The sequence below is a fragment of the Panthera pardus genome, unplaced genomic scaffold, assembly GCF_024362965.1.
Source record: "Panthera pardus isolate Hobbes unplaced genomic scaffold, ASM2436296v1 HiC_scaffold_1, whole genome shotgun sequence".
Lineage (NCBI taxonomy): Eukaryota > Metazoa > Chordata > Mammalia > Carnivora > Felidae > Panthera > Panthera pardus.
In genome coordinates this window covers 85,177,794-85,191,008 of record NW_026526654.1, presented here as the reverse complement: position 1 = coordinate 85,191,008, position 13,215 = coordinate 85,177,794, and the positions used below count along the sequence as shown (strand labels likewise).

At 38.5% G+C, this 13,215-nt stretch overlaps 1 protein-coding gene across 6 annotated transcripts in view; it reads right to left on the bottom strand.

The window, feature by feature from the left end:
- The window catches only part of LOC109266144 (phospholipid-transporting ATPase IB-like), a 225,712-nt gene that overhangs the window by 120,538 nt on the left and 91,959 nt on the right, over nucleotides 1-13,215 (bottom strand). For all 6 annotated transcript variants that reach the window (XM_019447931.2, XM_053900764.1, XM_053900771.1 and 3 more), the window contains 3 exons: nucleotides 9,718-9,802; nucleotides 7,833-7,972; nucleotides 2,487-2,625 (listed from right to left, as the gene is read on the bottom strand). In XM_019447931.2, the coding sequence (XP_019303476.2) occupies nucleotides 2,487-2,625; nucleotides 7,833-7,972; nucleotides 9,718-9,802 (364 nt within the window). The remainder of the gene's footprint in view (nucleotides 1-2,486; nucleotides 2,626-7,832; nucleotides 7,973-9,717; nucleotides 9,803-13,215) is intronic.

Sequence of the window (13,215 nt, the reverse complement as noted above, 5' to 3'; positions counted from 1 at the left end):
GAGGACAATAAAATTCACTCTGGGACCCAGTACTCAAAAGGCGTCAGGGGACTGTAGGCTGCATTCAGGCAACAGACGTGTTTTGCTTTGCCCTTACAGAATTTTATACATTTGAGCCCACATCTACGTATCAAGATATTTCGCATCAAAATACAGAATTCTGAATCATCTTCTAAAAACAAAAAACCTGTGCCAACAGCGGACTCTCATTTCCAAAAGGCAAGACTACACCGACTGTCCCTGGGGGGCCAGTGTTCCCCCTGTGGGCTTCCTCCTCCGACACGTGTGTACTGCCCCTCACTCTGGTCCTGCCTGATTCTTCCAGATGTTTGCAAGCCCTGCTTTAAGAAATTACAGAGTTTGTTTCCTTTCTTCCTTCAAGTCCACCAGAGTTACTGTACATTTTTTTTTGAACGGATGCAATTTAACATGGCGGTTTTCTAAGAATCCATTATTCTGAGCAAAGAATCCTTCAAGTGAATTACAGACTTCTAACAAAAATAAGTTTCATTCAGTAAGGATAAAAATTCCGCTACTAATAACAATGGCTGTGTCTCATCTGGGTAGGGTTTCAGCCCTGAGCTGAGGGGACAGTTGAAGGCTTAGGAGAAACAAACAGTCCTCAGGTAGCGAGCGGGTTTGTAAAGAATGATAGGGTGCACTTTAGGAAGACAGGAAGAGAGCAGTCATTCTCCTTTGTGGTGCTGGGTCAGCTGAGCCCCTTCACAGGATATACACTGAGTTACTGCGGTCACTGAGGTCATGGTTATCAAGAAACATACCAAGTCACACTAAAGCCAAAACATGGGAGAGCTGGCAAGAGGAGAGCATATGCGTAGTGTGTCCTCAGATATTTGCCAGGTGGATAAATGAGTGACTGCGTCGTCCTCTGAGTCCTTAATAATTACACGGATATCTAGCATTCGTGAAGGACTTGTGAATGCCGCACCTCAAGCTAAGGTCTTCACAGAGACTACCTCGAGGCATCCTCACAAGAGCCCTGTGAGGTTAAAAATATCATCATCATCCCCATTTCACAGACAAGAAGAAGGTGATGTTTAGAGACGTTCAAATCGATCCTTCCAAACTGACCAACCCTGCACTGACTCCGTGTTCCCTTCCAGCCACACCCTATTTCTCTGCTCCCCTTCACAGCAAAACTCTTCGAAAGACTCCTCTGTGCCCACTGCACCCTCATCAGTGAGGGCTGACACATCGGCCCACCAGATGTACCCCGATTGGTCCCTCCTCCCCTTCCCATCACATCCTGGTGCAAGTCGCCACCGTCTCTCGTCTAGACGTCCGCCAAGGCTCGCTGCCTGATCTCCTGACTTGATCCTGCCCAGCCTGCACACGGTAGCCAACAGATCTTGTTGAAACGCAGATGAGACCATATTACTCTCCTGCTTGAAAGGGTACACATTTCTTACAGCAGATTCTCATCTCCTGTCTTCTCTGCTTTGCTCCCTGTACTCCAACCACACCGGCCTCTCGACTGCTCCTCGAGCACACACAGGCCCGTACCAGGGCCATGGCGCTCACCATACTCCTGGCCTGGAACACTCATCCCAGGGACCTTCCCGATGCTTGCTCCTTCTTTCCTTCTTTCCATCTCCTTAACAGACGTTCTATTTAATTACCTTCTCCACCTCTTGCTATGCCTTTCTTTGTTTTTATTCTTAGCACCGATTGTAATATAATACGTAGTGATTTGCTTATTAATTTTATCTCCTCTACTCGTATATAAGCTTCATGAAGAAAGACAGTATTACTCAAGTTTTCATTCCCAGCTCCTAGAGTGTCCTCATATCTAGTAAGTGTCCGATATTCATTAAATGAACGAATGCAGAGTAAACAAATGAGTGGAGACAACAAGTGAAGGGTGTCTGGTGCACACAGACTCATTTTATCATATATGCTCATCTAAACAGAGCTGGATGCCATGATGATTATGAAAAAAACATCATAATTTCAATTCCTTGTCACCACTGAAATTTGAATATGCACAGCTAACAGTTAATTTTTCAACTCCTATTCTGCACACCTCAACCCTAAGACACAATCATACAGTAAAGTTAAGGGGGAAAGGGGCCAAAAAAAAGTGACATTGGGGCTTGGGGAAAAAACAGCTGAATATTCTAATAATCAAAATATTTATGAATAAACATATATAATACAAAGATAGGTATACACATTATAGAGAAAATATGCCATAACTTCAGGTTTCCAAGGAAAGGAACAAGAAACTACATACTACTCATGTCAGCATTCTGCAGTCTCTATTTCAACAATGTGAAGGAGACACAACAGTTTGCTTTCCTTGGTTTGTTTAAATTTTTTGCCATGCGATGGCAAGGTTCCATTGCACTCCATTTTCCCCAAAGACATATAAAACAATTACTTGAAGGAAGCTCATTCATTCTTGATACTAGGATATATTTAGAATACCTGTTCAACCAGATTTTTAAAAACTTTGTATCTATTACCTATGTTAATTGCAGTTTCTTGTTTATCTCCTGTCAGGACCCATATTTTTATGTTTGCGTTCAGTAAAGTTGTTATCGTTTCTGGAACACGTGCTTGAAGGTGATCTTCAATGGCTGTGGCACCAAGCAGCAGAAATTCCTAGACGTTTTTTTCAAAGAGATATTTTTTATTATTAGTTAAGATAAAAAAACATTTTAAGACGGAATAAATTGGGCAAATTTTGACAAAAGATACGCATTCTACTTATTATGTGAAGTCCCATACCTGTACACACACGCATACTTTTTTCTTGTCTCTTCCATTGGTCTGTTTGTCCCTAGTTTGTTACAGTATGAGGCAGTGTAGCATGATAGTTAAAAGCATAGACTCATGGATCCATGTCTTAACTCTACAAATCACTACAAGTTATGATCTACAAACGATCATAAGCACATTACTTAAATTTCCATGCCTTCATTTCTTCATCTATAACTGGCAAAGTAGGGGGAAAATGACTCAGAGAATTATTGTGAGAGTTAACATTTAGAAAGTGAGTAGAATAGTATCCAACGTATTATAATTAGGAAATTAGGATCTGAATAGACATTTCTCCAAAGAAGATACACAAATAATCAAAAAACACATGAAAAGACGTTCAACATCATTAAAGAAGTGTAAATTAAAATCACAGTGAGACAACCGCTTCGTACCCAGTAGGGTGGCTATACCAAGTTATAGATAGTAACAAGTGTTGGCAAGGATGTGAAAAAATTGGAACCCTCATACAGCGGTGGTAGGAATGGAGAATGGTGCAGCCACTTTGGAAAACTAGTCTGGCAGCTTCTCAAATGGTTACATGGAGTTGCCATATGACCCAGCAATTTCATTCTCAGGTATATTCAGGAAATAAGGAATGCCCACATGAAAACTTCCATGAGTGCATACAGAAGCATTATTCACAAGAGCCAAGTGGAAACAATCCAGATGTCCTTTGACAGAAGAATGGATAAACAATTGTATACCTACACAATGGAATACTATTTGGCACTGAAAATGAATGAGATACTGGTACGTGCTACAATATGGATAAATCCTAAAAACATTAAGCTAAATGAAAGAAACAAGTCACTAATATTTATGATTCCATTTATATGAAATATCCAGAGGAGGTGAATCTACACAGACTAAAGGAAATTAGTGCCTGCATGGGGCTGGGCAACAGAGTAGGAGGGTACCAGAGAGTGAATACTAACAGATATGGGGATTGAGAAGGATGTTGAAAATATTGTGTTCATTATGGTGATGGTTGCACAATTCTATTGAATACAGATATTATGCAGCTGAATATACTAAAAACTGTAGATTGTATACTTTAAATGGAGGAATTGTATGGTATGTGAATTATATCTCAATAAAGATGTTGTATTAAAAAAAAGGAATTATTCAAAGGAAATTTGAGGCCAGAGAACCTCAGAATCAAGTCTAATTCAATCAGCCAATATGTCAGATTCATATTTTACCAATTGAGTGATACTGGCAACACGAAAATTAATTACTTTAGCAGTTACTAAGTAATGATGTACTTACTGACTATCGATACAAATGTGGAGATTGTCTCTCTTACTCTTACCCAACAGGAAACAAATTTAAATTTTATGAGTGTCCTAAGGAAAAATATTCAAGAAGAAAAGAAGTGCTACTGGCCACAAGAGCTAGGAATATCAGAAAATCCCTCCCTATAACTGAAAACAAGTAGAGTCATAACAATGTGCATGGAATTATCTATAAGAACCAATTTCACACAACTAGTTGACCCTGACACATCTTTGGTGTTATATTCCAGTAGTTACCAAAAAGTCCATAGAGAGTAGCCATATAACTAATTAACATAACATCAGCTGGAACTGTGGAAATTAACACAAATCACCAGGCAGAATATTAGACACTCTTATAGCTAAAAAAAAAAAAAAAAAAAAAAAAGATGTAAAAGATCTGTATGCTGAAAACTATAGAAAACTTATGAAGGAAACTGAAGAAGACACAAAGGAATGGAAAAACTCTCCATGCTCATGGATTGAAAGAATAAATATTGTTAAAATGTCAATATTACCCAAAGCAATCTACACATTCAGTGCAATCCCAATTAAAACTGCACTGGCACTCTTCTCAAAGCTAGAACAATCCTAAAATTTTAATGGCACTACAAAAGACCCTGAATAGCCAAAGTAGTATCGAAGAAGAAAACCAAAGCGGGAGGCATCATAATCCCAGACTTTAGCCTCTACTACAAAGCTGGAATCCTCAAGACAGTATGGTAGTGGCACAGAAACAGACACATAGACCAATGGAATAGAGAACCCAGAATTGGACCCACAAATGTATGGCCAACTAATCTTTGACAAAGCAGGAAAGAGTATCCAATGGAAAAAAGACAATCTCTTTAGCAAATGGTGCTGGGAGAACTGGAGAGCAACATGCAGAAAAATGAAACTAGACCACTTTCTTACACCATACACAAAAATAAACTCAAAATGGATGAAGGACCTGAATGTCAGACAGGAAACCATCAATACCCTAGGGGAGAAAGCAGGATAAAACCTCTTTGACCTCAGCTGCAGCAATTTCTTACTTGACACATCTCCAAAGGCAAGGGAAATAAAAGCAAAAATGAACCACTGGGACCTCATCAATATAAAAAAGCTTCTGCACTGCAAAGAGAACAATCAACAAAACTAAAAGGCAACCGAATGGAATGGGAAAAGATATTTGCAAAGGACATATCGGACAAAGGGCTAGTATCCAAAATCTGTAAAGAACTCACCAAACTCCACACCCAAAAAACAAATAATCCAATGAAGAAATGGGCAGAAAACATGAATAGACACTTCTCCAAAGAAGACATCCAGATGGCACATGAAAAGATGCACAACGTCATTCCTCATCAGGGAAATACAAATCAAAACCACACTGAGATACCACCTCACGCCACAGTGGCTAAAATGAACAAATCAAGAGACTATAGATGCTGGAGAGGATGTGGAGAAATGGGAACCCTCTTGCACTATTGGTGGGAATGCAGACTGGTGCAGCCACTCGGGAAGACAGTGTGGAGGTTCCTCAAAAAATTAAAAACAGAACTACCCTGAACTACCCTGAACTACCCAGAAATAGCACTGCTAGGAATTTACCCAAGGGATACAGGAGTACTGATGCATAGGGGCACGTGTACCCCAATGTTTATAGCAGCGCTTTCAACAATAGCCAAATTATGGAAAGAGCCTAAATGTCTATCAACTGACAAATGGATAAAGAAGATGTGGTTTATGTACACAATGGAATACTACGTGGCAATGAGAAAGAATGAAATATGGCCTTTTGTAGCAATGTGGATGGACTGGAGAGTGTTATACTAAGTGAAATGAGTCAGGCAGAGAAAGACAGATACCATATGTTTCACTCATATGTGGATCTTGAGAAACTTAACAGAAGACCATGGGGGAGGAGAAGGGGGAAAAAAGAGAGAAAGAGGCAAACCATAAGAGACTCTTAAATACTGAGAACTGAGGGTTGATGGGGGTTGGGGGGGAGGGGAAAGTGGGTGATGGGCATTGAGGAGGACACCTGTTAGGATGAGCACTGGGTGTTGTGTGGAAACCAATTTGACAAGAAGTTATATTAAAAATAATCAAAATGGGGGCGCCCTGGTGGCTCAGTTGGTTGAGTGACCGACTTCGGCTCAGGTCATGATCTTGCAGTTTGTGAGTTAATGCCCCGCGTTGGGCTCTGTGCTGACAGCTCGGAGTCTGGAGCCTGCCTCGGATTCTATGTCTCCCCCTCTCTCTACCCCTCCCCTGCTCACTCTCTGTGTCTCTCGGTCTCTCAATAATAAATAGACATTAAAAAAATTTTTTTTAAATAATCAAAATAAATAAATAAAATTAAAAAATAAACACTGTCTGTTTGCCAGGCACTGTGTACATGCTGGAGACCAGCATTCAGCTGATGATTCACCTAATAACATGAAGAAACCAGTCAGCTTGAGGCCACCGCACTCCCTGACCTTGCCACCCATCTCACATAACCTGGGAAAGGCAAACTTACCTGTTCTTTTTCTTATCCTATGAATTCCTTACTCTTTTCCCACTTATGACTTCCAGACTAAAACTAAAACTAAAATATAAAATACATCGGTTTGATTGAAAAATAATTGCATAGTAATACTTGTACAGTCTTTCAAGTGCCAGAGGCCAATTTCAACTGCCCGGATTTCTTCCCGGTATGTGGGAGCAACAGACAACTTGCCGGGAACATAAGGAAGAGGAGGGTTACATAAATCAGTCTCCTTGCTGTGCTGCGTCAACAGATACGGAGTAATCACCTGTGAGGGTTATTGCGGCACATTCATGTAGTTGGTGTGAAGCTAGGTTAGGTTCCTAATCTTTCAACACACAACTTAAAAACAAAAACAAAAACATAGACCCAATGATGTCAAGAAAACCCCCGAGTCTAAATCTGCTTTGGCTGTGCTCCTGCAGGAATAAAATGCAGAGTTCATGGAACCAAATGACAAAAGAACCCAAGTCAAGAAACTAAGATAAGAATGGACCCAGGAGCCACAAGATCCCTGAGGCCACAACAAGCAAATTCACAATGACCCTCGAGTGACACTCAACAGTCCAGGGTGCAAGAGATCCCCTGGAACAGTAACCACCAGAGAAGAGCACAATAAAATTATATTCATCCATGTAATGAAATACCATGGACTGATCTAAGAAAATAACAGAAGAATATCCAGTGATATGGAAAAAATATCCCCAATTTATTGCAAAGTGAAATTTTTCATGATTCAAGCAGTATTTTCATGGGGAAAATTCGATGGAGATTTTTTTTTTGGCGGCAGGGCGGGGGGGGGTAGATTTTTACTTTTAATTTTTATAGGAAAAAATTTGTATATGTGTATTAAATACCTACAGTGGAACACCACACATATATGAAGAAAGAGACTGGAAGATTATACACTAGAACTTAGTCATTAGCCCAACATTACAGATGATGGTTATTTACTATTCCAGCTTATTTTTCTGTGAAAAACATGTATTTCTTTTGGAATGGGAAAGGTTATTCAAAAAAAAAAAAAAGGGATAACAAGATTGAAGTAATTAGGATATGATTTGGAAAAGAAAGAAATAGTTTTAATATTTTACAAGATATATCTTATGAATCGGCAGTACAAAATGTATACTTCTGAAGAAAAAAAACCACAATTTAACTGAGTTTTTAAAATTACATCAAGACATGAAAACATCGATGAGTGCATGTTTTCAAAACTTTGACTTGGCCTGTAGCATACACATGGGGTATGTTACCTTTTCGATACGATCGTAACATTCTTCCAGACTCTGCCTTCTGTCCTGTATGACTGTACTTGCTTTTTTATACTCCATCAACCACTGTTGATACTGTTTCTCCGTTAAATCTGTATAGGCAATGCAGAGAGTTCTCAGTCCTGTAAGAAAGAATGGAATACAACCTGATCAGGCCATCAGTCAGTGATCAGGGAGAAGTAGAGAATTTGAAAACAAATCCAAAAGTGTTAGAGGTCACGGGAATGTGAAGTCCTTCCAATGGCCCTACCTGATCTGTCCCTGGCTGCCTTACTGATTGATCTTATCTCCTCCCCTCTTCATTGCTTTCTTACTGGTCCTCTTCCTGCTGGTCCTCTTACCTCCCCAAACTTGCACTTCCTCTGCCCTTGTCCAGGAATCTTTTCCCCTGGAAAGCCACATGGTTCTCCTTCCCTCTCTTCAGTTTCTGCCTAACTCAGCCTGCAGAGAGAGCAACCATCACGCTCTGTTCCCCTATCCTGCTTAAATTTTCTCCATGGCACTTATCACCCCCCTGACATTATCTATTATTGGCCAATTCCCTCAGGGCATGAGCTGTCTATGTTTTGTTCACTTCTGTACTGGGAGCTCACAACAGCGCACGGCACTTAATAAATACTCAATATCTATTTATTGAAGGAAGGAGAAGATGAACGAGGCTTTAGTTTTTCAATTTCCAAGTAAGTCAAACAATTGTTAAAATAACAGAATATGAATTTAAATCCCATTTTGTAAAGACTTACTGGGAAAAAAATTAGAAATCATATTTTACTCTAATATTTTAGGCTAACCCCTGAAAAGCATTCAAATAGTTGGGGATCCCCTAGAAATGAACTCATTACAGATAAGCTAAAGAAGTTGTTATATTGTTTTGAGCTCCATTACAATACAGTTCCTATATGCTTCTACCTGTTGTAACCTGCCTACAGCTCACATCTATTTTAAGATGGCAGTAAAAGGCCCAAAGTGCAACCTTGCAAAATACCAACACTTCTAGGCAAAACACATGGCTGTGGGAAGCAGAAGCTTATAAACTAAAATGATAAAGGGGGATACAGCTTCCAGGTATTATTAGCTTTACTCTTACATGATACGATACCTTGCTTTTTCAACACTTCTATAAACTTTTTAGTTAGTGTTGTTCTTATTCAAAACTCACTCATGAAATTTTCTTTTTAATTAAAAAAAGTTTTAAGTGTTTATTTATTTTTGAGAGAGCGAGAAAGAGACAAAGCGTGAACAGCAGGGAGGGGCAGAGAGAGAGGGAGCCACAGAACTCGAAGCAGGCTCTGGGCTTGAAGCTGTCAGCACGGAGCCTGAGGAGCTCGAACTCACAAGCTGTGAGATCGCGACCTAAACCAAAGTCAGACACTCAGCCAACTGAGCCACCCAGGCGCCCCCTGAAATTTTATTTCTTAAGAGATGGGTGATAAGTCAAAATCAGAAGGATAATAAGAGAATGGCAGGAAAACATTGAGTGTGTCTGCTTTCTGAGTTATATGCACAAAATAGGTAACTTTTTCTCTACTATGGGCCAAGTTCCTAGTACAACAAATAGAAACAGATAATAGATGTCTTTGTAGACACTGCTTTTGGAATAAAGGAAGAACTTCACAGTAGAAACATACTTTTTAGTGTTTGCTCCTAAGCATAAAACACATGGAGAGAGAAAGAAGGAAAAATAATGTCTCAACAGGGTTTGTTTGAAGAACCATTTACTTTTAAGCAAACAGAAGGCATTACAAAGTCACATATATGAATGAGCTCCCCTTGCCAGCCAAGCATCAATGACATACATTGTTTATAATTTCAATATTTAAGAAGAGCATTTCAAAAGGAAACATCATTCTAAACAATTTTCACTTACCTTCTTTGGCAAAATATTCCAGATGGGTTAATGTCTCCTTCACAAAGAGAGAGTCATCTGAAAGTCTCTCATAAATCACTGTATCCTATAAAAAAAAAAAAAAAAAAAAAATTCCTGTGACTAACATCTTATCTAAGCCTGACAGTCCAAATTCTAAATACTGCATTACAATTTTATTGTCATATACAATAGATGTGAGGAACTCAAGCAGTCCCAGGGAAGGCACAATTCCAAAGAGGATACATTACATACAGAGGAACAGAGGTAACAGACTTTTCACTGAGACAATGCAAGTGATAAGCCAGTAAAGCACGATCTTTAAAGAACTGAAAGAAAAAAATTGTCAACCTGGAATCCTATATTCCGCAAAAATTTATTTCAAAATGAAGGTGAGAGAAAATAAAGATGAAATAAAAATATTTTTCAGACATAAACAGGCTGAAAAAACTTACTGCCAACAGATGCATGCTATAAGATATGGTAAAGGGAATCTGTCAGAGAGGAGATTATAGCAAATAGAAACATGAGTCTGAAGAGCACTGAAAATGATAATGACATGAGTGTGTGTCACACACAGTATTTTTCTTATTTATTTTAACAAGGATAATTGCTTGAGCAAAATTAATAACAATACACTGTGAAGTTTATAACATTTATAAAATTAAAATGTCTGACAAGAGCACAAAGATTGGCTGGAAACAGATGGAAGTACAGAATTGTAAGGTATATAATCACTCCAAGACAGAATGTAATAAATTAAAGATGCCCACTCTAAGACCTAAAACAACTAATCAAATTTTAAAAAGGAGAGATATAGGAATAAAAAAATAAGTAATTCTTGTCATAAATGAAAAAAGAACTGGAACAAATAGAAAATAAATGACAAAATGATGTGTTTAAACCTAGCTGTATCAGTAAGCACATGTAAATGGTTTAATATCCAGTTAAAAGGCAGAGAATTCCAGGATGGATTAAAGATAAAAAACAAAACAAAACAAAAAACAACCAACTACATGCTTCCTAGAAGAATCGTACTTTAAGTATGAAGACACAAATGGGCTAAAAAGAAAGAAAAAAATATACCATAGCAACACTAATCAAAAGAAGCCTGTGATGGCTATGTTATAACCAGACAATAGAGAATTCAGAGTGAAGAAAATTGCCGGGGATAAGGAAAATCATTTTGCACTGACAAAAGGGTCAATTTCATCAAGAGGAATTGGCAATCCTGAATGTTTATACACCTAATGACATAGCTTCAAAATGAAGCTTAAACTAATAGAAGCAAATGCAATGAAGGAAAAGCTAAAAGAACTTGAAGATGAAAAATCACCATTCAGACACAATGATATTTGGGGATTTTAATATCCCCCTTTCAATCACTGATAGAACAAGTAGACAGAGTCATCAAGGATATAAAAGATTTGGATGATAGTATCAACCAACTTAACTAATAGTTATAAACTACTTTATCCCACAACAACAGAATACTCAGACTTTTTATGTGCATACAAAACATTTAACATTTGATAGGTCATAATATGAACCATAAAACAAGTTCCAATAAAATAAAGGATTCAAGTTATATAGAGTATGTTCTCTACTAAAACAGAATTATGTTATAAATCAATTAAAAGAATAGCTCTAGCAAATGCCCAAATATTTAAAAACACATACTTAAAAAGAACCCATGAGTCAAAGAAGACATTAAAACAAAACTTAGAATATTTTGAATGAATGAAAATGAAAATGCAGCACATCAAAATTTGTGGCATTCTGCTAAAGCAATAATTAGGAAATGTATAGGACTAAACATTTGTATTAAAAAAGAAAGAAAGAAAGTTCTCAAATCAAGTTCTGCCTTAAGAAACTATAAAAAGACTGAGGTGTTTGGGTGGCTCAGTCAGTTGAGCATCCAGCTCTTGATGTTGGCTCAGGTCATGACCCCAGGGTGGTGGAATTGAGCCCCACATTGGGCTCTGCACTAAACGTGGAGCCTGCTTAAGATTTTCTCTCTCTCGGGGCGCCTGGGTGGCTCGGTCGGTTAAGCGTCCGACTTCGGCTCAGGTCATGATCTCGCGGTCCGTGAGTTCGAGCCCCGCGTCGGGCTCTGTGCTGACAGCTCAGAGCCTGGAGCCTGGAGCCTGTTTCAGATTCTGTGTCTCCCTCTCTCTGACCCTCCCCCATTCATGCTCGCTCTCTGTCAGTCTCAAAAATAAATAAACGTTAAAAAAAAAAAATTAAAAAAAAAAAAAAAAAAGATTTTCTCTCTCTCTCTCTCTCTCTCTCTCTCTCCCCCTCTGCATCTTTCCCTTGCTCACACTCTCTCTCTGTCTTTAAAATAAAAAATAAACTAGAAAAAGAGGAGCAAATGAAGCCACAAGTAGGCAAAATAATAGGAATAATAAAGAGTAGAAGTTAATGAAATAGGAAACAGAGAAACACTGAAGAAAAATCAAATCTGGAAGCACTTTCTTCAGGAATATCAATAAAACCAATAACTAGCTAGCCTACCATATGATTTCACTCATATGTGGAATTTAAGAGATGAAACAGATGAACATATGGGAAGGAAGGGGAAAAGAGAAGAGCGGGAAACAAACCACAAGAGACTCTTAACAACAGAGAACAAAGTGAGGGTTGATGGAGGGAGGTGGGTGGGGGATGGGCTAAATGGGGGAGGGGCATTAAGGAGGGCACCTGTTGGGATGAGCACTGGGTGTTGTATGTAAGTGATGAGTCATGAAATTCTACTCCTAAAACAATACTACATTCTATGTTAACTAACTAGAATTTAAACAAAATCTTGGAAGAAAATAAGTAAATAAAAATGGAATAATTATGAGTTAAAGAAGCTACACGATAAGTCATATATCCTATATGACTTTATATAAAATGTAATAAATGCAAACGAATCTGTAGTTGACAGAAAGTAGACTGGTATCAAAACGTATCAAATTATACACTTTAAATAATGTGCAGTTTATTTTACCTCAATAAAGCTGTTTTTCTTTCTTTTTTTTTTAATTTTTAATGTTTTATTTATTTTTGAGACAGAGAGAGAGACAGAGCATGAGCAGGGGAGGGGCAGAGAGAGAGGGAGACACAGAATCAGAAGCAGCTCCAGGCTCCGAGCTGTCCACACAGAGCCCGACGCAGGGCTCGTACTCACGGACCGTGAGATCATGACCTGAGCTGAAGTCAGACGTTCAACCGACTGAGCCACCCAGGCGCCCTGTAAGCTGTTTTTCTTTTAAGTATATATGGCTGTGAACAAATATATACGTGCTTTAAAAAAAAGGATTTACAGAGGCAAAGCTATTTCCTGAGAGTCACCAAATCCAAGCACTTTGGGCTTGAAATGGGGATCAAAATTCCTGCTCTAAACTCTTAGCATCAACAATCTACTCATTAGTTCTCAACAGACCAACTAAGTGACAACAAATTTTTCACTGACATTAAAGCTTAATAAACTCTGGTGTGGATCACCATAAATTT